We start from the raw sequence: 27,111 nt of genomic DNA, 5'->3' as shown, positions 1-27,111 counted from the left end.
GTCATAATTCAGCAAGTAAAGTTTGTTGTATATTTCTGGCTGGGGGAGGAATTTCAACTAATATGTCTAATTGTTTCTACCTTTGCGGTTCTTGTGGCAATGGCTGGGGATATACTGCTGTTGCTGTATGAGAACATTTTATAAAATGTTCTCTGAGAATAGCTATCTGTTGATTCTGGCAAATGCCAGAGGGGCTGCTGTAAGATGCCATAGACAGTTACTTTTTACTGAGGGGCTGTTTGGGCCTCTGTGTACTTGAAATGCCAGGACTTATTCATACCTGCCAACTGTCCCTTTTTCGGAGGGACAGCCCCTCTTTTGACAGCTCAACCTGCAGTCCCTCATTTGTACTGGAAAGTCCCTATTTTCTCTGCACTGAACATCCAGAAAAAGAAACAAAGTTTCTAACTTAATTGGCTTTTAGCAGAGAACACAGAACAGCTAACAGGTACAAATAAGATACTTTGTACCAATTTTGAGACACAAAAAAACAGTTTAGATAAGGAGAATTATTTTCAAACTTTCATAACCTGCCAAATTTTGTAAAATAAACACGGTAATTAGGGTCAAATTAGGGTCAAAAATGTCACTGCGCTACGTGCGAAAACATTTTTTGTCCCTCTTTTTACTTGGGTGGTATGCTTATTGTCGATACCTGGCCGAACAGGCCTGAATTTGTGGCGAGATCTTAGGGACAGCATGCTGCCCAGCCACAACCTTATCCGTGTAATCCCCAGCACTCTGGTGCGTGTGTGTGCTTGCGTGGCCGCCAGGTGCTAGGGCTTAGGGGCGCCCAAGCCCGAATTCAAGGTATGTGGCCGAAGGCTCAGAAGGCCTACAAGTCACTGTAAAAACACTGACCTACAGGTTGTGTAAAATGTCTTTACTAGTTTTTGGACAGTGTGAATAAAGGGGCAAGATTAGGACCAGAGCCCAATTTATGAAGAATTGCATTAAAGAGCAGAAGGATTATTAAAAATAGAACAATTATGACGTGACACAGTGGTACAATTTTTGTTTACATTTTCTTCCTAGTATATTTTTATACTATGTATACCGAGGTGGTTTACTATTATAATCTGTATTGTAGAGTCAGCACTTGTAATTTCTGCATGTGAGGCTTCAAGCAGTGAGGCAAAGAACTGATTATTTTGACCTGTGCCCCTGGGGTAGGTGGAGACTCCAGTAGAGGAAGAGTTAAACAATTAGTAGAGCATTGAAAGTACTGCATCCCTCCTCCTTTCTCATTGCCATGGAAATGGTAAGGTACGCTGAATGAGGGAATATGTAATTGAAACCGCATGTAGCATGCCATCCCTTAGAAAGGTAGCAAGTCTCTCAAACAATAAAGATATGTATTTGCATTGCATAGAGAGCACTGGACAAAAGCAAAACATTCTTTTAGCAGCAGATTATAAAGAAAAACACACCAAGCCTAGGAAAAGGGTTTGGGAAAAACAGGGGGCAAAGGGAAAGATAAAAACATACTGATAAAAAGGTGATGAATATATCACCAAGGTGCTTCTCAGAATTACATGTTCGCCATTTCAAAAACGGATGACTCATTTGACAGTGGTAAAGTTTCTCAGGATGTGAGCAAGAACTAAAGCAAGCTCTCTTTTTTTAAAAAAAATTTGAGATATCATGACACCAAACTACTTTAAAATACAAGTTTTGACTTCATATTCACATACAGAGCGTAACAAAATTGAATAGCATACTGGTGGTGTAGAATACATGCTTGTCAGTCCAGGCCCCCCCCTCCCCCCCAAAAAAAGAAACACGCAACAAATACACTACATTGCCTCAGGTCAAATGTGTTCTCTGGTTTGTATTTTAACCTTTTGTTGTTGTAGCCACAGGGGCAGACAGCTGCGATTTACTAAAAATTGTAGAATGCACTACAGTCGGAGGATATCGTTTCTGACATTTCTTTTTCAGCATTTGGGGACACTTTTTGCTTACATATAATAGACTGTTTTGAGGCATTGAAAACTTTAGGTGATTGTGATGTTATGATGTTTTAGTAAAAGGTAGTGGCTATAAAAGTGTTTGTAAAAGAAGGTTCTATTGTGTCAGTGAGCTGGTAATCAGTCTGTCATTATTCTAAACAAAACCCTGGTTCTAATTTAATTAAATTTTTATGAGAATTTTGCATTTATGATTGATTCCTTCATCCATTTGTACAGTGTTATATGTATGCTACTGGTTATTGTAGATATTTTTCAAGAAGAGTGCACATTTGACTGCATTTTATTTCTTCTTGTACTAGACGCACCCTGCCTAGCTGTCTGCAACTCTCTCACAGGCTTACAGTGTCAAAATCATTGTGAACACTGCCGTTGCTCTGGTGATGGAGAGATGAATGAATTTCCATTTCTGTTGATGATATTCGTAGAATGTGTCATATTTCTCCCCCCATAGGATTGGTGGCGTTGAAGGCTTGAATGAATCCATTGAAAGGATCCCTGCAAAAATATTCTAATATCTGCCTCAAAACTAAAAAAAGGGGTGCACCTCTCTTTTATGTTTGATCGCTCACCTATATATTTTTACCCATATAAAAAGAGTTGTCATAGGTAATTAAATGCTATCACACTATTTGGGTTTGCTGCATTGGAAACTACAGTTTTAATTGTTCCATACAATCAAATTAAAGATGGCATTCACCTTGTCCCAAATGACATTTCAGCCAATAGGTTTTTTCCATTATGGAATCATCCATATTTTTCTCTCTGTAGTTCCATTTTGAGCTGTGCATAAATCAGGCGTTTGCTGGTCTGTGCCTTTAGTACAGTACATTAATCATTCCATGCCACTGGTCTATATCGCTGTGGGCGTTTGCTGTAAAGATGTATTCCAATTTTGATTCTTAATTCTTTTTTATTAATTCTCATACAACATACTGGTTATGCTAGTAGATTTCAAATTTTTACTAGGTAAAAAATTATTTTACATTTCACACTTCGATGCACTTTTTGTAGATAATGCTAGTTACCTATAAAGTAAACCGGGATTCTTTCAGCAAAATTAATCTGGTTTGAGATTTTGATGTTTGGTATGCCATAATGGTAAGGGTGCCAGAAAACTGTGATACCATTTACTGCAATATGATATGTTTCTGAAATAATGTTACTTGTACAGGTTAGCTTAAATTCTGCACAGAAACCAGATTAATTAAATAATCTACAATTGAATCAATGTAAAGTTGGTGCACTCTCAGTGCTGACTTGCATTCAATAGCGTTTTACCTGTTTATACTGCAGATTCTAAACTACTATTTCTTGTGATTCAGCTGGTTATTTGGTGTGAGTGGCTTAGCTTTTTAGCTGGCATGTCTCACTAGAGTACTAGTGTGTTTGGGGATTTTCATATTTGTCCCTAGAAGGAGAACGCAATTGTGCGTGCTTTATGGCTGGTGAGTTATTAATCTTATTCAGAAGTTTATTTAGCTGCTGTGTGAAATAAATTGACTTTACCCATTTCTCTTTGAGGAGTATGATCTTTTACAGTATGGGAACATTCGGTGGAATTATCTGGTGAATATTTTGAATGAATCCAGAAAAATATTGACTTTATAGTAGTTTTTCTTCATAGAAATAGACCAAACTTTTTACAGACCTCTGAATATTGTTCAGCATTTATAGTTTTATTATGCAAAATTGGAGCAAAATACAAATCAATGTAAATGGAACAGCTTTAAGCTCCCAAAATATTCTTTGAGCTATGTTTGCATTTTTTTTTGTTTTTATACCATTGTTTTCTTATAGGCTAACTGTACTATGAGCCAGGAGAGATCCCTGAAAAATCTTGGTCTGAGATTTGAACCAAAAAAGTTTGACAAGCACTGATTTAAATTAAGTTAGCTAAGTGTAAATTTAATTTGCCCATTGTTTTTCACTTGTTAAATGATCTTGAAACACTAGTGTTACAGTTTATGTAAAGTTCCCTTTTTTATATTGCAGAACGGACATGGAGGTCCGGAAGATCGTGGGCGGCATACCTCTAAGGTAAGAATAATTCATTGTAACCCTTAATATTTGTGCATTCAGTGTTACATTACATATACAAGTGCCTACCAGTTGTTAGTGTATAATTAACTGATTTTTGGATGTGGAAACGATTCCTCTGTAAAGTGATGGAACTATGTGTAAATATGTCATGGTTGTGTTTGACCTTGAGGTGAGAATCCCAAAGGAATCATGTAGAGCTTCTTAAGAATTATAATCTTTGATGTTTGGCCACATGAGAACAGTTTACTATTCACTTGAAAACAGTTTACTGACATATCAACATGCTACTTTTTAAGTTTGAAGCGGTTACTCTTCCCAAGATTAAAATATTCTTAGTAATTCCTGCATTGGAATTTCTTGTGTAAATATTTGTATTTGGCTTTTCTACCTTTTTGAAATATCTGTACATGCAAAGGCAATGACATACCTTTTGCAAAGATATGTTTGTATGCATGAAAATACTTTGAGTTTGCAGTGTTGTTGACTTGAGTAGCAAAGCCGTAGAGGAGGCTTTAAGGCCAAAGTAGTAAAATAATCCTGATAAAAGTTTATTATGCACCTGCCTCCAGACTTCCTTCACTCAAAATAGTGGAAAGAAAAAATGTGGTCTGTATCAAGAAAGGACCCACTCCAATGCTGCATTGAGACTGGCATAACAAACAATGTGTAAGGAACAAAAATGAATGAAGGGGAAAAAGCCATTTAAAGGAGCTTAAATAAAGCTTAAAGGGATACTGTCATGGGAAAAAATTTTTTCCCCAAAATGAATCAGTTAATAGTGCTGCTCCAGCAGAATGACTGAAATGCACTGAAATCCATTTCTCAAAAGAGCAAACCGATTTTTTTATATTCAATTTTGAAATCTGACATGGGGCTAGACATATTGTCAATTTCCCAGCTGCCCCAAGTCAGAGCGCACTGAGTATGTGAGTGTTGCAGACACTTTCCAAGATAGTGACCCCCTGTGACAAGTTTGAAGTCCTGGATCATTGCTGCTATTGAGAAGCTGAAACTTTAGGCTGGTGAAAAATATGGCATTTTTACCCATATTAATTTTTAGGGTTTAGTTATCCTTTAAGCTAGCAGAGACTGCAAACTATTGATACGCTAGTGTTGAAAAGGCTGATCTGCTCCAGTCCATCAAATCTTGAACACTGACAGATATGGTATTGGCCTGTACACATGCACACGGGCTGGATTTTTATGCTTAAACTCAAAATTATGCATTTTCATGGCAAAATCCATCTTCTGATGCCGTGCATGTTGGTGCAGACACAGAACAGAAAGAATGGGAGCAAATCATCCTTTTCTCTGCTTGTCTAGATACCAGCAGAAAAAAAACTCTAGTGTATGGCACTAGATAACCCCACCACCACCACTGATGAGTGAAGCTGCAGATTAGAACAGTGGGCTGGCGCCAACCATATTTGCTCTTACCACATTCTGCTTCTGGTTCCCTGGCAGTCGTTGCTGATCAGAAGCATGTACAGAAGAAGGAGATCTGTTCATGATTCCATTATGTATGCTCCTGGTGGGCGAATGCAGCCATGGAGACAAGATGTGATGCAGCTAAAGATGTTGCTTTGCAATCCCACTGCGCTGGTGCAGTTACATAGCTAGTACACATTGGCCATATCTCCTGTTGATGCACTGTTCATCCAACAGATTTTTATAGGCCTAAAGCTGGCCACAAACACAAAGATCTGATTGTGCGAATCGAGGATTCATATGATTTTCGAATCGTGTGTGGAGAGTCCCGACATTTTTCGTCCGGCGAAGATCGGTCGTTTGGTTGATCATACGTGTTAAAAGATTTCTGTCGGCTGCGGGTAATATCTCTGCATGTATTGCCGATCCTACGATTCAGAGGGAGACTGTCACTAGCTTTGGTCGGACATAACTTTTGTACGATTGCGCTGATGAGATGGGGAAGTCCAATCGTACGTTGATTTGTTCGATCGGATCTTTGCGTCTGTGGCCAGCTTAAGAAATGTCTCAACTGATGTATCATTTAGAACAGTTCAGAGCTGTTTGAGACATGTAAGAAGGTGAAAATTGAAACTTTAAACTTCAATATTCAAAAATGGTCAGAAATAGGAAGTCATTGAATAAATCTTTATTTCTGGTTAACTATCCGAAAAAACTATCTGAATAAAAGTGTTGGAAGGTAAACAACACATTTAAAGGAGCTGTGCTAACTACAGACATCCACTGTTAACAGGTACAAAAAAATAATCCCCTGTCTAAAAAAAGAAAAACAGGGTTTTTTGTTACAAAGTTATGATCATAAAACTGATAAGCCGCCATACCAAGTCAAGGTAAACCACCATACAGCTGTCCCTAACTTGTTTACCTGTGATCAAAATATAAAAGCTTGGTTTCAGTCTGTGGACTAGATCCTCCCCCGACACCTGCATATGAAGGGGAGACTTCCCAGTCCAACGCCCATTTAAAAAAAAAAAGTGATCGTGAAGAAACTATAATGAAGGCAAAGTAAAGCTATATGTATAAGTGCACACTTGTGTGTGAGTATAAGTACAGGTGTGGGTATAGATGTAGAAGGAGATGAAAAAGGAAAAGCTAAATGAGTAGTGTAATGTGGGTCTGTGCGGGTCTGTGCAAGTGCTACCTAGTGATAAGTGCAGCAGATATAATGACTGTCTCACAGGCGTTGGTTTCAAATATAAAGGCTAAAGCCACCCCAGCCGCTAGCATTTGTGGCTTTTAAGGGAGAGAAATTGCCCAAACCAAGGATTAATAAAAAACAACAAGTACATAGGGCCACCGTTAATTTAAATGGTGGGTATGAGGGTGCACTAACCACATGAAGCTCAGCCACAGCTTCCGGCTACATTTCAGGTACAAAAAAGGAGGGTTGTGGGTGCACTCCTATGGCCATATAAAAACATATTTAAATACAATAATACCCTGTCTAAAAAAAAAAAAAAAAGAGGTAAACAACACATTTAAAGGAGCTGTGCTAACTACAGACATCCACTGTTAACAACCTAACTACTGGGGGAATAATCAGATACTGCAGCAATCTCCAGTATTCATGTCTTGAAGTATACACATCTATTTCCTGCATTTAAGGTGTTAATGAGTTTCATATATATATATATATATATATATATATATATATATATATATATATATATATATATATATATATATATATATATATATATATATATATATATATATATATATATATATATGTGTATATGTTTTGCTCTTACAATACCTTTTTTTTGCACCTTTAAATATTTAATTAAAAATGTAGCTACTTAAAAATGCATTTCAAAAAATTAAATATTTAGGAACAGCTATCCAGGTGTTATTGTGAAATCTGTTCCCTCTGGCAGTCAGCAGTCCACAGCTTCCTTGCCGTATTAAAGGTTAGCTGCCAAATATAACATCACACATGCTTTTTGGCTAGCAGTTCATCAGATATCTCTCAGGCATATCCAGGCAAGCCTGCTTCTGGAGCACTTCTCATTCTTAAGTGCTAAACTCCAGTCCAGGCTTGTGTAGGGTTCATTCAGGTAGCAAAAGAAAGAACTATTTATCTCCTGTGGGGGGCCTAGATAGGGTCTTAAATATACAGTTTCCTCTTAAGAAGACCACCAATAGAAACCATAAAAACATAAATACGGAAAGGATTTACAACCCAGATAAAACACACACACCTAAACAATTAAGTTAATTAGGAGGATAGATTAATTCTATATTTTACACTGCTGTCATATTAAAGGGGTTATTTATCAAAGGTCGAATTTTAGAGCTATTTGAGCTTTTTTAAACCTCGAATGAACTCACAACTCGAACAGTTTCTTATTTCTTAAAAAAAACTCGGACGGAAAAACCTTGAATCAGCAAATTCAAATTGCGAAACCTGAAAACTTTAATTGATTTGAGTTTTTGGCAAAAAAAAACCCTTGAATTGATCGAGTTTTCGAGCGATATCCCCCGAAAAAAACTTGACCATCATGAAGGTTATTAACATCTTTAAATGGTTCAAGGAATATCTGCCATTGACTCCTACATGATCTCGATAGGTTTTAGATGGTGTATATTCAAATTCGAGATATTTCCAGGATCGGGGTATTATAAGTCTCGAAAAATTCTAAATTTGTTTTTTAAACCTAAAAAAAAAAAGATTTTAACCCAAAAATAACCTCAAAAACTCAAACTTTTTGTGAAAAACACAACTCGATCCTTAATGAATCTGCCCCTTAATGTTTTGCGGAGTTATGTATTGGGCGAATTCACAAAGTTTTGGTAAAGGAAAATGTCACAATTGTTGAGACATATTTACAGACATAATTCCCCAATACTGACCATTTTATGAAAATGTTGTTAAAAAGGGGAGTGGTTAACTTATTTTATCCTTGTACCTGACCTTTTTGAGAATTTGTCTTGGTGTTATACTTTTTTAATGATGTTTTTTCTTTCTGGATCCTACGCATTGCGGGTAGTCGTGCCAGGCAGGTTATCATTTGTAAATGTTGTTTATATTCATTGTTGTCTTTTTTTTAATGTGGAAAATACATTTTGGTTGATGTAGAAGTGTCTTTCACCTGGGTTATGTGGGTCTATTTATATGTGTTATTAATTTGTAAAATATTATCTATTTTATCTTAATTATCTGCAGCCTCACAATGAAGGAGGGATACATATTTATAATCAGACAACAACTGAGCATTGGAAGAGTTATTGATTCCTCTCCCAGCTTCATCCTTTCATGCGCTTGGCACAGTAGGCTATTATCTGATCAGGTTACCAGCACATTGCAAGCAATTGCCTCCACCCCCATCTCATCAGGGCATTGGTGTTTAGTATACTATGTTTACAAAGTGATTTCTTAATCCATGTACTAAATGTAGATTTTGCAGCCCTCTCAGTCTGACCCTTCAGTAAATAACATTCTGGCTATTGTGATATGTTTCCAAAGCATCTGCATGATGTTTTGTCTCCTATTAAGAGCTGTGTTTGGAAAACAGACACATGGCATGCATACTCCTTCTGTTCTAACTTCTAAATGTTCTTTTGCAGCAGCTAATCCTAGCATCACAGTGCCTGTTTCTGTCTCACTCAGAGCCATGTTCTGGCAGTATGCACGTGGCAAATACTGGATGGATTAGAATTAGGAAGATTCTATGTGCTAAATTATCCTCTGACAGCTTTGCGAGGGAGGACTGATTGAAAACTGTTAAGCTTTTGTCTCTGCATGTTAATTTGCAAGAGTTTTTATTTTAATTTCAGCAAGTTAATGTAAGTTGAACATTAGTTCACAAGGTACCAGCAGTCCACAGTGTGTGTGTATGTATGTATGTATGTATGTATGTGTGTGTGTGTGTATGTGTATATATATATATATATATATATATATATATATATATATATATATATATATATATATATATATATATATATATTAGTTAATTACAATAGTAAATACAGTAATAATTAGAGCATAGGAAGTTTTTGTTTTCACACATATATGGTATTGCCTGCTTCCAGAAAGCTCTGAATTACGGAATGGCCATCTCCCATAGACTACAGTAAAAGCTCGATTTAAAGGTTCCCTCATTTTACATTTTTGTTGTGTGTCCCAGCTATATATTATGTATAATACATTGCCCTTTACACCATTGTATTTTACACAATTTGTTACTGGTCCCCATAAAAATGTAAAACGGGGGGTTTACTGTATATTTTAATCAAGTAATTAAAATTTTTAAAAACTGTTTACTTTTTCTCTGTAATAAAACATTACTCTGTACTTGATCCCAACTAAGATATAATTAATCCTTTTTGAAGGCAAAACAGGCCTATTGGGTTTATGTCTAAATTATTTGTTAGTAGACAATGTATGGAGATCCGAATTATGGAAAGACCCTTATCCGTAAAACCTGAGGTCCCGAGCATTCTGGATAATAATCCCATACCACCACATATTGCAGCTGTCATGTTTGTCTTTTGAATGTTGGTGGATTTTGTATACTAGACTGTGGTGCTGACATTGGTCAGACTTCTAATAGACACATAATATTTACATTTTAATTTAGTAGTTGTGATTTCTAAACAATAGTGTAGTCTCAGTTTAATGGCCACTTCCAAATTAATAATGCTGACTGCAATTTATAGTGTTCATTGGGATGCAAATACAACAGTACAGGCGTCACAGTCTAATGCCAATTTAGCTGTCTTTTGAACTGTATAGTTTATATTCATATTGCCAGGGGCTCCTAGTTTTTACTCCACCACATATTCAAGGATTGCACTATGAAATCCTCCCAGCCAGCTGCATTTTAAGTTGAGTGCTGGGAAGTGAAGGCTAGGGGCTGGGTTTGAGTGAGAGTCCTACTCAAACCCAGAATAAAATGCTATGCTAACTTTCACTGCCATGTATAGTGAAGGTTTTGAGCAATTTCAGAGCCACTGGTAAGTAGAACCATATCAACCCATTGTCCATTCAACTGTGCTGCCTGAAGACAGAGAGGAATTATAATTATTCATTACATTTTTTTTTTTTACTAAGACACCCATCATTTGTTTTCCTTTTATTGTGGTCTTTTTCTTTCCTCCAATTGTAAAATTATTAAAAAAAGTATTAGGGGTTTGGGAATCTTTTATATGCTTGAGGTAATTCTTAGTTATGTGCTGTCTTATTGCATATGTACTGCATTTTGGCTTGAATACTCCCTAAACTGTGGGAAAATATTTGCAATCTGATGAAACCGTAGTAGAGGATTTTAGGAGATATGCTCATCGCTAAAGGGAAGCCGTTATGGAAATGATCATTCATATCATGTGTTGTCCAGATAAAAGGAGCACACTCAAAAGATGGCCATACATGCACAGATATTAGGTGTATGTATGGCAGGAGATGAGCCGACGAATATCAGCAAAAGACTTGGATATCAGTCGGCTCGTCAATCAGCCATGTTGGAAAATTTTGATCTGCACCTGAACATTGGCCACTGTATACTGCTAAATCAGCAGATGCAGGTAAAATTCTATTGTCTCTACCGGTATATCTGACGATTCAACCCAATAGTATTCACCCTTTCACTGCCAGAAGATTCTATTTTTCTGGTACTTTTTTGAACATTTTGTGCTTTTTCACTTCACCTAGAAACATTGTATATCTTCTTTTTTTTCAGGACATCTTAAGCTTCAAAATATGCTGGAATATTTGTCATTACACATCTGTAATAAGACTAAGGCATCTACATGCCTAAATAAAGAAAAAATATTTCCTTTTTAGGTCAGAAACTCCCAGAATTTCAACAAATTCAAAAACACGTTGCCTGTTTTATGTGTGGTAAAAGCTGCAAAAAAGTACACTGACCCCTTAAAACAATATGCAGGTATGGGATCTGTTATGCGGAAACCCATTATCTGGAAAGCTACAAATTACGGAAAGGCTGTCTCCCATAGACTCCATTATAATCAAATAATCCAAATTTTTTAAAAATTATTTCCTTTTTCTCAGTAATAATAAAACAGTAGCTTGTATTTGATCCCAACTAAGATATAAGTAATCCTTATTGGAAGCAAAACCAGCCTATTGGCTTTATTTAATGTTTCTGTGATTTTCTAGTACACTTAAGAGATGGAGATCCAAATTAAGAAAAGATTGGTTATCCAGAAAACCCCGGGTCCCATATGTGTATTTTTTTTGAAAGTACACATTCTCTCGAATACAAAATAGGTAAAGACGTCTTTCTACTCCGAACTATCAAACTGCAGAACTTTGCTAAAGTTAGTGTTTTTGATGCATTTTCGAAAAAAAATCCTCAAAGCTTCAATTTTACAGCAGCTTATCTCCCACAAATCTTTATGTGCCAAGATCAAACAACCTTAATATGAATGCCTGTTGTCTACTTTGGTAATTAACTTAATTTTGGGGCCTCGGCATGACATACTTGGGTAATCCTATGTAAAGTTTTAATGGTTTTATGCTTTGGCTGCTGAAAAATTGGCACCCTGCATGATTTTTATGTGCCAAAAGAGCCAACAAGAATTTTTGGACCCCTGAAAACAATATATTTTTGAAAGTACTCTGCACTTGATCCCAACTAAAATATAATGTATCCTTACTAAAGACAAAACAATCCTATTGGTTTTATTTAAGTCTAAATTATTTACTTAGGGTCGAATATCGAGGGTTAATTAACCCTCGATATTCGACTGTCGAAGTTAAATCCTTCGATTTCGAATATCGAAGTCGAAGGATTTACCGCAATTCGTTTGATCGAACGATTAAATTGTTTCAATCGAAAGATTCAAAGGATTTTAATCCATCGATCGAAAGATTTTCCTTCGACCAAAAATTTGTTAGAAAGCCTATGGGGACCTTCCCCATAGGCTAACACTGAGGTTCGGTAGGTTTTACTTGGCGAAGTAGGGGGTCAAAGTTTTTTTTTTTAAAGATATTACTTCGACTATCAAATGGTCGAATGATTTTTAGTTCGATTTGAAGTCGTAGTCGAAGGTCGAAGTAGCCAATTCGATGGTCGTAGCCAAAAAAATCATTCGAAATTCAAAGTTTTTTTTATTCTATTCCTTCACTCGAACTAAGTAAATGTGCCCCTTAATGTACGGAGATCCAAATTACGTAAAGATCCCTTATCTGGAGAACCCCAGGTTCCAAGCATTCTGGGTAACTGGTCCAAAACCACCACATACTGTATTACAGCTGTTTATTTCTTATTTGAATGTTGGTTGATTTTGTATACTAGACTGTGTTACAAGTCACAGTTGGTGAGTTTCTTTGTGCAACACAATAGTATTTTATTTTAATGGCTTTTTCTTCCTTAACTTGCAAAGCTAATGTTGCCTTTAGAAACCCTGATACCAAAGTCTAATAGATACAGTTCACTAAAGCACTATATAAGTCAATACCTAAAGGGGATCTGTTTTGTATCTGCATTAGGTTTCTTTAGCATGTCAAGATCTAACTACAAATGTGTACATTTTATGTATAACATATTATAAGAGCAGTGTTCTCACTTGCCTTAAGCTGTTGGCAGGGCAAGAGTTAACTTGTTAAAGTCTATTTTCCATGTGTCCCAGTGTGTTGTCCTAGATAGAAGTAAATTGTGCTAGTCACAGCATGTTTGCCCTGAAAGGTGTGGCAGCCACACCTGTAGTTTCCAAGAACCACTGTACAGGTTGCTGAGTGAGGTATTTGGATCAGTGTATGATATGTGTATTTTAATTTATTTCCTTCCTTTTTTATTTAACTATTCATAGGATATATTCTGTTTTGTTCCCTTTGCCTCATTAGAGACTTGCAGAGTAGTGTAAAAAAAAAGTTGCAATGTTTGCATCTGATCTTGAAATCTTTAGCAAAGAATCCTGTTGGCTGGCCCGAAGTTGCCGACACCCTCCATGTCTCTGAATCCCCCCATCTTCATTTCTGTTGATTCTCACTGCACATACTCTGTGGTTCTGTGAATTTATTGTACTTAGAAAACAGGCCGATTTGATCAGCTTGTAGGAAAGACAAACCTCTACAAATCTACTATATAAGTAAGTACAGTAAGTACTCATGGGCCAGCCCCTAAGGGTTAAGCACACAGGCAGATTCGGGGAGATTTAGTTGCCTGGCAATTTCCGAAGTCCACTTCGGGCGACTTCGGAAATCGTAGCGCCACGAGGGCATTGTCGCAGGCATTTTTTCATTTTAGCAGGCAGAAGGCAAAGGGAAGGAAGTATGGGGAAATTGTTGCACCGAAAGAAGAGGCGATTAGTTGCCGGGCTACTAAATCTCCCCAAATCTGCCTGCGTGCTTAAACCCTAAAGCTGCCCCCCCAGACAAAATGATAGGCCCTGGCTCTGAGCATACTGAGTATGTTATATTGTCACTGAAGCTCAGAGGTTAGCTAACAAAATCCAAGATGGGAAGCTCTGTTCACAGCTATGAAGGCCTGGGACCATTACTGTTATAGGAATGCAGAAACTCTAGGCTGGTAAATTAAGTTTAGCATCTAAAATACAGCATTTCCATTCAAATTCATTTTTAGGAGTTAGTTCCGCTTTAAGTATGCAAAGACTATAAGCACAGGCATCTTTTTTTTCTTTGAAATACAGTTCTTTATTGTGTTAATGACAATGTATTTAGTGATCACTTGTTTGACAATGAATTAGAACCTATTGCAAAGTTTGCTACTTATTAATAAACTACCCCTAAATTGTAATAGTAAAGTGATGCGTGCACAGCAAGTACTTCTCAGCAATGGTCTTTCTAATTTTTGTTTTAATTTGCCTCCCTGTTCACATGATTTCTGCAACGTCACTGCAAATCAGATACCACTTTGCTGTTTTTTGCAAGGAAAAATATGAAAGGTTATTCCAAAACAATTCCAATTATTGATCAGGCAAGGAACTTTCTGGTGTGATTTAGGTTTGTATAGGGCAAATAATTTGTATTTTTTTCTTCACATTTTACCAAAAGTTCGTTTTTTTTTTTTTGTTTTTTTTTTTTTGTTTTTTTTTTTTAATTATGAATTATTTATATGAGAGCCATTGGGACTGAAATATAGGGAAAAAGTAATACTTGTGTAAATTTCTAGAGTGAAAATCTGTTTAAAAAAACCCCACCGCTTTTTGCTCAAGAAAGAATTTCATCTCCGTCTGAACTTGTCCCAATGACTTTAATTTGAGGTGGGGTAAAGTTATGGCATATATTTCCAAAGTAATAATACATGCCTTAGTAAATTAAAACATTATAACCGACTCCACTTTTTACTTGGTCCCTTAGATTTAAAACATATAAGACATGCTCATAGTTGGTGTTAATTAATGGTGTACATTTCTGCACTAAATTAAAATACTTTCAGAAACATTATCATTATTTATTTGGCAATGAATTCTGCTTTTGTCTTAAGATACGATGGAGAATATTCATGAGAAAGGAGAATAACAGCTTGCTAAATAGCACTTTTATTTCACACCACTTTTTGCACCTTATTTTGGTCTAAAACATACTTTAGGGGTTGTTCACCTTCTAAACACTTCAGTTTTTTTCAGATTCTTCACCAGAAATAAAGCCTTTGTTCAATTGCTTTAGGTTTTTTTACTATTTTTACAAAATTGAAGTTTAATGTTCTGTCTCTGGTGTTTCAGTCTGTCAGCTCAGTTATCCAGATGCCAATTCTGAACTGTTACAATTTGCTACATTAGTTGTACATTTCTCGGCAGCATCTGTGGAATATTGGCAACTATTGTATCAATTCTAACAGCTGCCTTTAATGAAACTTAGGGATTCTGCTCAGCAGGGAAAAAGATAAGAAATGTATTAACTAATGTATCGATGTAGAACAGTTTGCAGTGTGACTGTCCCCCCACCCAGCGCTGCTTTAGAAAGACATAAAAAAGTAAAAAATGAAAGTTTAAACGTTTATATTAGATAAATGGTCACAAGTAAATGTTTAATATCCGTGATCTGTGATCCTCTTTGAAAGCTGGAAATATTCAGAAAAAAAAGACAAATAATAAAAAATCTATAACATACTAAAAGATAACTTAAAGGTGAACCACCCCTTTAAATTATATCTTAAATTAAGTTAGAATCTGAGTTTTCTTAACATGACTTTTTCCAGCGGGACACTTCTCAATCTGCCCATTAGTATTTTATGTGCAAGTTATAAAAGCACATGGAAAAACAAATTTATAGTTGATTAATTTAATTTCTGCTGTAGGTATCTTGTATTTTTTCACAATATATTAAGTTAGCACTATTCGATTGCACAATATATTGCAGTAATTCAAGAGTTATATAAAAAAAAAAGCACAAATATTCCAATACTTCTGCCCACGATTGTATATGGGAACACTAAACCCATCCTAACCAGCACCAAACAAATGCTGAAAAAAGGGAAATGTTTATTCTGTCACATTTCTGTCCCCAAAGTGAACACTCTTCAATGCAAACAAGGTTCTTTTAGGGACCTAAACACGTTGACAGTCTGCATTGTTATGTGTTTATTCATATGCTTGCTTAATATAATTACTTTTTATGTGGACAATCCATGAATTATTGCAAATCATTCTTAGGGCCACCCCTGTCATGTAACAGTGTCTGAACATTAAAAATATAAAATATTAACGAGCCACAGGAGAAACTACAATTAAAGAAAAGTACTTGAAGCCTACATTGTATGTAAATGTACATATTGCTTCAGAGAGCCTTGGCTGCTCAGCTTAAGATAGCTCACCCACTGGGAGTGCAGGTGATTTTTCAGGGCCCGTCCCTCAAGTGTGTGGGCAGAGGCTTCCATTTTGTAATTTTGCACTGTTTCACATAGAGCTGTATTTATGCTAGTGCAGAGCATCACACTTGTGAGAGGGGGGCTTGGATGGAGCTATCTTAAATAAAATGATTGCTGTTGTGGATCCCACCATCTGGAGAAGCTCCAGTGGTTGGCTTCTTAACCAGCAACTGAAAGATCCTGCCTTCAACATGGAATCAGTGCTAGATGAGTACAGTCCATGGCCAACAGTATATTACACACAATTGGTATCTCAGAAAGACAATCATTTTGGGTCTATGACCTTTCAGTTTAATTGAAAATTACCATATCCACAACTGTCTGTATGGGCACCATAAGAATCCCAAATTTCCAGTCTAACAAGATCACTCTACTTTGCTCTCACAATGCACTTCTTATACAAAAAGATTGTCAATACAGTATTTTCCACTGACCGCAATATTGTTCAGTCTGTTTCATCCTTGTAACTGTAGATTTCCTATGCCAGCAGGTTCTATGATAATTGCTTGCAGCGCCATATTAAAAGTGTGTATAACATCTAATTAAAGCATATCAACACTAGTGTCCATTTTCTTCTTACTTGTAAAAAAGTGGCTTATCTTGTTTGACAAGATCTAGATCTCATCAAGCCCTGCTGGTTACTATTTATGATATAATTTTCAAAAGCATACCCTACTACAATCCATAATGGTACGAATTCAGAGTCAAGGAGAGTAAGCTGACCTATTTGTTTTACTCCTCAGTGTGGCCCTGTAAGAACAACTTATAACAACTTTGCCAATACATCTCACTGTCCTACCAGCTTCTGTTACTTTTTCTTCTTTAAGCAAGTGACGTATGGTTGGGAGAGGTGCATCGTGGCTGCAAAAAAGTGCTGGTTGGTCAGACAAAAATGGGGAAAGCACTGCCTACTAAGTTCTTTCAGAATTCTTTTTTTTTTTTTTCAAATCAGGCCCTGGCACCATATCTTATTTTTATATCTGTAACTATGTGTAGCTTTAGCCAAATACATTGTTGAGTGTTGTCAATAATTTACCCTGCCATGGGGTTAAGGCATCATTTTAACTGCTTTGTAACTCAACTGACCGCAGCATTTACAGCAGGATAATGCATTGTGCTTCCTCATTATATAAACATCTTTATTTTTTTATCTTTGTTTTTTTTTTTTTTTTTTTAATTTTGTAGAATTTAAAATGAGATGGATGTAGGTTGGAATATATGAATTAAATACACCTGGGGCAGAAATAAATTTAAAAAGCCCCTATGATAATGTTTGTTTGTTTTTTTGAAGAGGGAGACACATATGCCATAAGTAAATAAGCAGAATATATGCATGGTAGACATGTACCTTCTGTGGAAGGGAGTAGGCTTTAGGTTGAATTTATTTTGTATGCAGCAATGAGGGATAGAGAAAGGGAATGGAGTTATTGTGACACATGGAAGAGCAATTATTATATAGGAGTTCTGTTCTGGATCTGTTAGTAAAGACTTTGAGGCTGTGTTAGTAATCAATTTATGTGATAGCTTTCAAGTTTATCTTCTGGGTGTTAACCCACCAGCCATCTATTTATGCTGTAGTCTAGTGTATGGGTGGGGATATTAGAATGAAAACTGCAATTATCTGTTGCAAAGTAGCCCATTAAAGCATGGCAATATAACATAGGCAAGGGTTTTTGAGCCACTGTAGGTGTTTCTGAAGTTAAATAATCAGTACATATTCAAGGTGGACTGTAGAAGAAGGGACCTAATTACAGTCATTCATAGAATTAAAAAACATTGCTCAGAAATAAGGAACCTGTAGAACATGCAAAGTTACCATCAGTGGTGATCCTAGAGGGGAGCGGGCCCTGGTGCGTGACGCACAGCCGGGCCCTGCCCCCCTCTGTACGGCCGAACGGACTGCCGGGGGGCCCTGAGGGGGTGCGGGTCCTGGCCTGCTCACACCCCCTGCTCCCCCGGTAGTTCCGCCACTGGTTACCATAGCCCCATGTGAGTGTGAATGACAAAAACATAATAAATGTAGAAAAATTTATTGTCTTACACCTGCATCAGTGCACCTGTGTGATGCTGCATCTATTTTCATTGTGTGCACTGCTACAGCTGAAAACTTTTTATAGGTTTTGGCCATTTAAAAAGATAAAGGTAGGAGTGGCTGTAGTGGAGATTGTAGACATAGGTGCTGTAATAAATACATTTTCCGTGGGTCTGGAATGTTCTAACTGTGCATTCCAGTCTCAAAGTATTTTCAGCCAGCCTGGGGTATTACTTCGCTCAAGGATGTTGTCTTATGGTTAAAGAGAAATTCCTTTTTAAAGCGTGAAAATGCAGATTTAACCTTTAAAATAAGTTTGCGTATTTACTTTATTTCTTAATATACACAAAGTTCAATAATGATATACTGTATTTTGTAGAATATTTTAGGACTCTTGTGTATTGTGCAGTATGTAAATGCAAATGTGTGTTCTAGTAAAATGGCAATGAATGGGTTCTAATTAGGGTGTGATCTTCAGTTTTTGTGGTTTCTAAGTACAGATATGGGACCTAGGGGCCTATTATCCAGATCCAGATAATGGAACTTTCCGTAATGTGGATATTCATACTGAGAAAATCATGTGAACTTTAAATAAACCCAATATGCTGATTTTGCCTTCAATAAGGATTAATTATATATTGGTTAGGATCAAGTACAAGGTACTGTTTTATTATTACAGAGAAAAGGAAATCATAAAAATGTAGATAATTTGATTATAATGGAGTCTAAGGGAGACGGCCTTTCTGTAATTCGGAGCTTTCTGGTAATTCTACAGTTCCAGGAGTTTCCAAAACAGTCAATAGACTTTCACCCTTATAGTGAACTACTGTTCCAGAGGACATAGTGCAAATATAAGCTGTTGCAGCTTATTGAATGATTGGGCTGCACCCATCCTAGCATGAGCGACTGACTAAGATGTGAAGGAATGCCAGAGTGTCCGGAACTCTGAAAACTGCAGTCCTTTCATAATGGAGATGCTCTCCTTATAGGAACTAATCAAAATCCCTTTAGCTCTCTTGCTTTTTGGGAAGCTGATTTGCACTAACCTTTCACCATAAGCTTGAAGCTGCATAATTGATCAAGGCCCCTTCTAATGGGGTGGTGAAGGTTACACAGTAACTTGTTAATGCTCAGTGAGAGGCCATGCAGCACATGAATTGATTAATTGTGCATGAATCTCTTGCAACTGGTGCAGTTGTTACTGTAGTGGCTCCTCTTACTTCATATTCAGCTATGTTTTTTTTCCTGAGCAAGAGAGTTGACTCTGTAAACATTTTATGGGCATGTCACTTTGTTTTGATTTGTATAGGTCCAGTTTGGAGGATTAGTAAGTTTCTCTCCTCTAAGGGGTAAAAAGTAACCAGTGGCCTGTAGAGCTTGAGCCCCAACTACTGGAGAGCAAGCAGAACATTCCCTCTGTACATGGAACAATATTTATTCAAAAATAAATATGTAGAAATCTAGTCTGCCACTGAAAAAAGAGCAGATTCACTGGCAAATTGAAAAGGGCGATTATCCAGATGTTCTGGATCAGTGCTGTCATTTTATTCGTTTTTGTGTCAAGGACACAACAACTTGTGAGCGATCCTCTTCCTCCCTTCTTCCTTCTTCAGAATTCAGCAGCAGTAGAGCAAAAAAATGTGGCTTTTTTGTCAGTGGCGTAACTAGAGTGCACTGGGTCCCCCCCTATAAAGAAATCTTCAGAGTGGCCCAGCGCACTCCTTTCCCCATCCTTCTGCCCACTTCCTGCCAGGACCACATCCACTCCCTGCCCAGAATACTGGAGAGCAAGCAGAACATTCCCTCTGTACATGGAACAATATTTATTCAAAAATAAATATGTAGAAATCTAGTCTGCCACTGAAAAAAGAGCAGATTCACTGGCAAATTGAAAAGGGCGATTATCCAGATGTTCTGGATCAGTGCTGTCATTTTGTTAGTTTTTGTGTCAAGGACACAACAACTTGTGAGCGATCCTCTTCCTCCCTTCTTCCTTCTTCAGAATTCAGCAGCAGTAGAGCAAAAAAATGTGGCTTTTTTGTCAGTGGCGTAACTAGAGTGCACTGGGTCCCCCCCTATAAAGAAATCTTCAGAGGGGCCCAGCGCACTCCTTTCCCCATCCTTCTGCCCACTTCCTGCCAGGACCACATCCACTCCCTGCCCAGACTCCACCCACTATCCACCCTGTGCCTCCAGGCTCTGCTTCCCTACCACAGGGAAGAGAGTGGCTGGGGAAGGAGGTGGTTCTTTTTGGCTATAGAGGAAGCGACTGCCAGGTCTTCTTCCTCTATAGCTTATACCAGTGTTTTATTTATTTATTTATTTATTTTAAAATCCAGCATTTAATGGAACAGTTCAGTTTGAAAATAAAAACTGGGTAAATAGATAGGCTGCGCAAAATACAAAATGTTTCTAATATAGTTAGTTAGCCAAAAATGTAATATATAAAGGCTGGAGTGAACAGATGTCTAATAAAACAGCCAGAATCCTACTTCCTGCTTTTCAGCTCTATAACTCTGAACTAGTCAGCGACTTGAAGGGGGGCCACATGGTACATTTCTGTTCAGTGAGTTTGCAATTGATCCTCAGCATTCAGCTCAGATTCAAAGGCAACAGATATGACCCATGTGGACCCCCTCAAGTCTTTGATTGGTTACTGCCTGGTAGCCAGGGTAACCAGTCAGTGTAAACCAAGTGAGCTGAAAAGCAGGAAGTAGTGTTCTGACTGACATGTTATACATCAAAACACTCCAGCCTTTATACATTACATTTTTACGATATTAGAAACATTTTTTATTTTGCACAGCCTATCTATTTACCCAGTTTTTATTTTTACACTGAACCATTCCTTTAAGTCTACTCTGCATGTATGCCCTTGCAAGGAAGGAGGGGGATCACTCGCTAGTTCCTGGGCCAGTGCAGTTTTCTGCTAACAGTAGCATAGGGCCGGGGTATCAGGTAAGTCATTAAAATCCCTGGGGAAGTGTTTGTGTAACATTTGGTACCCCTACCTAGCCGATAAATTTGGTACAGGTATAGTGGATTAGCCACATCGGGTGCCTAATGAGAAGATTCTGTGTGTCTAGGAAGAGCTTCTAAGCCAGTGCCAAATTTAGTCTTAATCTTATACAGATTTCTAAAATATTTTTTTATCCTCTACACTGTACAGGTATGTGATCTTTTATCCGGGATTATTCGGACCTGGGGTTTTCTGGTTAATGGGTCTTTTTTTTTTTTTAACAAGAGCAAGGAAACGACATTATATTTATATAACCTTTTAATTTTATGGCGTTTGGTTTCTTTTTAAGTGTTAAAGCACTAAATAAATATACTTAGCTATTATTCGTTACGGAAGAGTTTGCAGGGGTTATAAAATAAAAGGCTCAAAGTTTGCTTTTAGTCACAGCCATCAGCATGTAGGTTTTACTGGTTACCTGTTCAAAAGCAAACATTTTATCCGTCGCTATGGGTTTCTGCACTTGGGCAGACTTTGTATTTTTTATTACACATGGGAGTTTGTTTATTTACACAATGTATGTTTCATTAGATAATTAGGCACAACCTTTTGTAGCGATTGGAGTTTTTTGTGTAGATATTGGCAATTCACCGCACACTCCTTTTTGTTCGATGTCTGCTTCCACCTGTACTTACTGCCAGAATTGGTGAATGATTTTGGGAGCAGCATTTCAGCAGATCAAGCAGATGAAGACTTTCCTCCCCTGAACTTGGCTCCCAGTAACACTCAAACCATGTAGCAAAATCCCTTGGAAAAGCTCTGCACAGAATACCAGAGACTGGGTTATTGGTGCCCAAGATCTTGCAGAGGTGAATGTTTATGCTTTAAATGCAGGGACAGGGGTCAGGTGCAGATGGATCATGGGGGAACAGGGCATGAGTCCTGGCCATGCCCCCTCTGCAGGGTATGCTCTTGCTATAATTATGCCACTGATCATTTCCCAGTGCCTTGGCTACTAAATTGTGGCTATGTACCCATGTGTTTATACATGCTTTAGAATATAAACATAGTAGATGGAAGGATTAATTCTTAAATGCTTAAATGGACTGTAAACACAAAAATTAAAAGGGCAATTTGACAGCAAGTACAGTATGCAAGGTGCTATTTCTAATGCAGGTTTTGATTATTACCCATGATGCATCATTTTGCCAATATAATTGTATCATTGCCAGGATCTGAGACTATCACCATTGAATGCTAACGCGGTTTCTGTCTTATTTATTATTATAAAATTATGTTTGAATGTGATTATTTTTCTGCTAGCCTGCTGTCTGCTGTAGGGACCATGGTATTACCGCCACATTCAGGGTGGCAATAGCTTCAGGGTTCCAAAGCATCAAAAAGCACATTTTAGCGTGAATGCACTAGCTGCTGTGTTTCATTGTTTGGATGAAAATGTATGAATTGTTAAAAGATGCAAATTTTTAATATACGCATTAGTTAACATTTCCTATGATTTATTCGTAAATGTAATTGCTATTGCAAGGTGTATCTCTGTCTTTCCTTTGCTATTCTCTGCACTCCTTGTCACTACATGTACTTTTGAAACCGTGTAACTGTAGTGAGCTGCGCATCAGATGTTATGGGTCATTTACTTACCACACTAAAGTGGACAAAGTGCTGTTTCAGAAGCAGTTGCCATGATTATTACCCAAAATGCAGTGTTTCCCCCATTAATTCTAGTGTAATTGCTCCTAATGTGACTGCAGCCAGTGCATCATAATTTTCCGTTCTTTCGGCAAAACTGCACTGCATGTTTGGCAAAACTGTGCCTTGCATATTTTGTGCATTTACAGACCTGTTATCAAGGATCCTCTCAGAATTTATAAAGGACAAGAAGTACAAAGAATCAATGGCGTAACTTTAGAGGAATCGGACCCCTTGGCTGGGTGGCAGTGTCTGCTTCCTCTGTAGGGGGGCCCACTGATAATCCTCAATGCACACAATTGCACAGGGAGCCTGGGCCCCCAAAGTGATGTCACTGCGAGGCGAGGAGTGAAGGCCAAACACATATTGCTTTCAAAAGCAAATACTTTTAAGTACAGTAGAACCCCGCATTCTACGTTTTCAGGGGAATAGAAAAAATGTCGTAAAATCCAAGAAAATGTAAAATCAGGGAAATGTATTATGCATAATATAGGTGGGACCACAAAACAACAATGTAAAATGAGGGAAAACTTAAAATCAGGCAATGTAAAATGGGGGTTCTACTGTATTATCTTTAAAATAATTGAACATTTATTTCATGTATACTGGAAAGTTACCTAGAATTGCTTTCCTGGTAAAAAAATGTGTTTCTGTGTTTACATTCCTTTTAACTACTTTAATTTTTCCTTGCAATGTATTTATTTTCAATATGTTGGATTTGGATTTAGTGGTGAACCAGTCTAGTCTGAATAAAGGTATTTTAAAACACCAAGCCAATATTTTACTTTTGTTTACTGCAGTTTCCTATGTTCTTTCCTGCATCCTTGTGTTTGGGTTGTACGTTTGGCATAGCATACTAATATTTGGCTGCTGGTCATTTCTCCTCCATGCTGTGTGTCGTGATGATACTGAGCAGATTTCAGCCTGGAATGTTGTTGTATAACTTATTCTTAGTCTGCCATGATAAAATGTTTGATATCTGTAGAATTACATGATTTTCTGATATATTCCATTACAATGTAGTTGTGAAACAAATTTAGATTTTTTTTAAAGGGCTGGTTCAACTTTAAGTTAGCTTTTAGTATGTTATAGAATAGCCAATTCTAAGCAACGTTTCAATTGGTCTTCATTATTTATTTTTTATTGTTTTGTTAATTATTTGCCTTTTACTTTTACGGACTCTTTCCAGCTTTTAAATGTGGCCCATCTAAAACAACAAAGGCTACACATGTATTGTTATTGCTACTTTTTATTACTCATATTTCTATTCATGCCTCTCTTTGTCATATTCCAGTATCTTATTCAGATCAATGCATTGTTGCTACAGTAACTTGGACTCTAGCAACCAAACTGCTAAAATTGCAAACTGGAGAGCAGAATGGAGAGCTGACTCAAAACCCATAAATAATAAAAAAAAACGAAAACCAGTTGCAAATTGTCTCAGACTATCACTCTCTACATAGTTACATATTTACATAGTTAAATCGGGTTGAAAAAAGACAAAGTCCATCAAGTTCAACGCTGCCAATTGCGCTGTTATCAGGGGGGGAGAGGAGTCTCTACGTCGCTTGGCTTCGGTGCGCTCCGTGTGGAACGCATCCTGTGTTCCAGCTGCCATGTTCAGGCACCAGCTTCTGTTCTGCGCAGAAACGCATGCGTTCCGGCGGCCATTTTAGGCTTAAGCACGCAACAGAGACTCGGCTCAACCCCTCTCACTGACACTGCTATGGCAGAAGGTAGGACAGGGGGGCCATTCACAAGGGCGGGGGGTAGGGCTCCCTCCACAACACAGGTGAGATACCTGGCTTGCACCAAGTGCCAAATTAAGTTACCTGGGAGCCATAAGGAGCCACTTTGCTTATCTTGCACTATGGGGCAGGGGGCAGCTGCTCCAGACCTGGCACCTGGGCCTTCTGCTGAACCACCACCTCCTCTCTGGGCAGTCCATCTCTCCCAATCCCTGGCATCATTGCAGGGTCTACCAGCTATTGCTGATGCCTTAGGGAAGGCCCTGGCATAACTTCATCCTAAGAAGGGTGGTAAGCAAAAACACTTTGAGGACGCTAAAGCAGTTAATCCTCAATCCCATTCCGATGAATTGGCCCAAGAGCAATTGTCATCGGAGGGTGAACTACCCTCCTCAGAAGAGTCTTCTGATTTTGAGGAAGATGACAGGGAAGAAGGCAGGGATAGGGATATGTCGCATGACATAGATAGTATTATCAAGGGAGTCCTTATGGTACTAAACCTGTCCCAAAAGCCTAAGAAGCAAAGTGAAACGTCTTCTCTTTTCAAAAGACAACACAAGTCGTCAACCTGTTTCCCTGACCATGAACAGCTAACTAGTATTATCCAAGACGAATGGAATACCCCCGAGCGTAAATTCCAGTCTACCAAGAAATTCACCAAGTCTTACCCCTTTCCTAAGGAATTGGTTGACAAGTGGTCGAACCCCCCGGCTGTTGATGCACCGGTTTCTAGACTTTCCAAATCTACCACACTGCCGGTCACTGACGCAGCAGCATTTAAAGATCCTTCAGATAGAAGATCGGAAGGTTTTCTGAGAGCCATTTTTTCCTCAGCTGGATCTACTCTACGGCCTTGTTTGGCTTCAGCCTGGGTGTCCAGAGCCATACAGGCATGGTCGGAGTCCCTTATTAGAGACATTCAGGAAGGTGTCCCTCGGGATGAGCTATTACCTTCTGCCCAAGCCATTGCAGAGGCATCAAGCTATTTATGCGACTCCACCTTAGATGCCGCGCAACTGACCGTGCGCACCTCGGCATTATCCATAGCAGCTCGCAGAACTCTCTGGCTAAAAAGCTGGTCGGCCGATATAAGCTCTAAGAAAGCCTTAACCTCTCTCCCATTCAAAGGGCAATGACTATTTGGGGAAGAACTCGAGAAAATTATTTCCCAAGCTACTGGAGGTAAAAGTACCTTTCTCCCTCAAGCCAGAGGGCGCACTTCAACAGCTAATAGGTGAGGGAAATTTTTTCGTGGCCAAAGTGGACGTTTCTCTCTGCAGCATAGCCCTCCTCAACGCTCACACTTCTGTTCCAAGGGTAACGAGAAAGGTCGTCCATCATGGAAGAACAACAACAAGGCCTACAAGCCTGCGTCCTCCTGACAGGGCACTCCCTCCGGAATCGTTAGAAAAAATAGGAGGCAAGCTTCTACGATTCCAGGAGGTATGGATCTCTCATTCATCAGATTTAACATCTGTCCCACCCAGAACCTTCTTCATGTCCAGGGTTCCGTCAAATACTGCCAAATCAAGACCCTTCTTGCAATGCATAGAGAAGATGGAAAGAACAGGAGTAATTGTACCCGTTCCTCCGCCGGAGAGATTCACCGGCTTCTACTCAAACCTCTTCACAGTTCCAAAGAAAGATGGCACTGTCTGACCTGTGCTAGATCTCAAGGGTCTCAACAAATTTATTCGACCTGTACAGTTTAAAATGGAGACGCTTCGGTCGGTGATACAGGGAATGGAACAAGGTCAACTAATGATGTCTCTGGACATCAAGGACGCCTATCTACATGTCCCAATATGGCCTCCTCACCACCGCTATCTCTGCTTTGCATTCAAGAACAGACACTACCAGTTTGTAGCTCTTCCGTTTGGCCTGTCGTCAGCCCCCAGGGTGTTCACCAAGCTTGTCAGTCATGGCAGCGACCCTGAGACTCCAGGGAATATCGGTGACACCCTACCTGGACGATCTTCTTCTGAAAGCCACATCAATGCAAAAGGCCAAGATGGATCTCGACAAGACAGTCCTGCTGCTCCAGGATTTCGGGTGGACCATCAATTGGAAGAAGTCCAATCCCTACCCAAGTCGCCAAATGACCTTCTTGGGGCTAGACTAGACAACACAAAGACACAGATTGTCAGCCTGCCACAAGACAAACAGACCAAAGTCAAGAGTCAGGTTCAATTCCTTCTATCCAACCGAACCACAACAGTTCGCAAGGCGATGCAGGTCCTAGGAACAATGGTTCCGTCATGGAGGCAGTTCCATTTGCACAAATTCATCTGCGTCCCCTGCAAGACAACATTCTATCCACCTGGAAGGGGGAGCATTATCACGACCACTCCGGTTGACACAGACCACTCGA

The 27,111-nt window shown here is 38.3% G+C and overlaps 1 protein-coding gene across 5 annotated transcripts in view; it reads left to right on the top strand.

Moving 5' to 3' along the window:
* The window catches only part of rps6ka1.L (ribosomal protein S6 kinase A1 L homeolog), a 63,882-nt gene that overhangs the window by 6,669 nt on the left and 30,102 nt on the right, over window positions 1–27,111 (top strand). For 4 of the 5 annotated variants that reach the window (XM_041581014.1, XM_018245095.2, XM_041581015.1 and 1 more), the window contains 1 exon segment: window positions 3,966–4,010. The exons of the other annotated variant lie outside the window; for it this stretch is intronic. In XM_041581014.1, coding sequence (XP_041436948.1) covers window positions 3,966–4,010 — 45 coding nt within the window. 5 annotated transcript variants of the gene reach the window in all.

Source organism: Xenopus laevis, chromosome 2L, assembly GCF_017654675.1.
Source record: "Xenopus laevis strain J_2021 chromosome 2L, Xenopus_laevis_v10.1, whole genome shotgun sequence".
Taxonomy (NCBI): Eukaryota; Metazoa; Chordata; class Amphibia; order Anura; family Pipidae; genus Xenopus; species Xenopus laevis.
The sequence above is the reverse complement of the archived record's forward strand: the minus strand, read 5'-3'. Positions and strand labels throughout refer to the sequence as shown.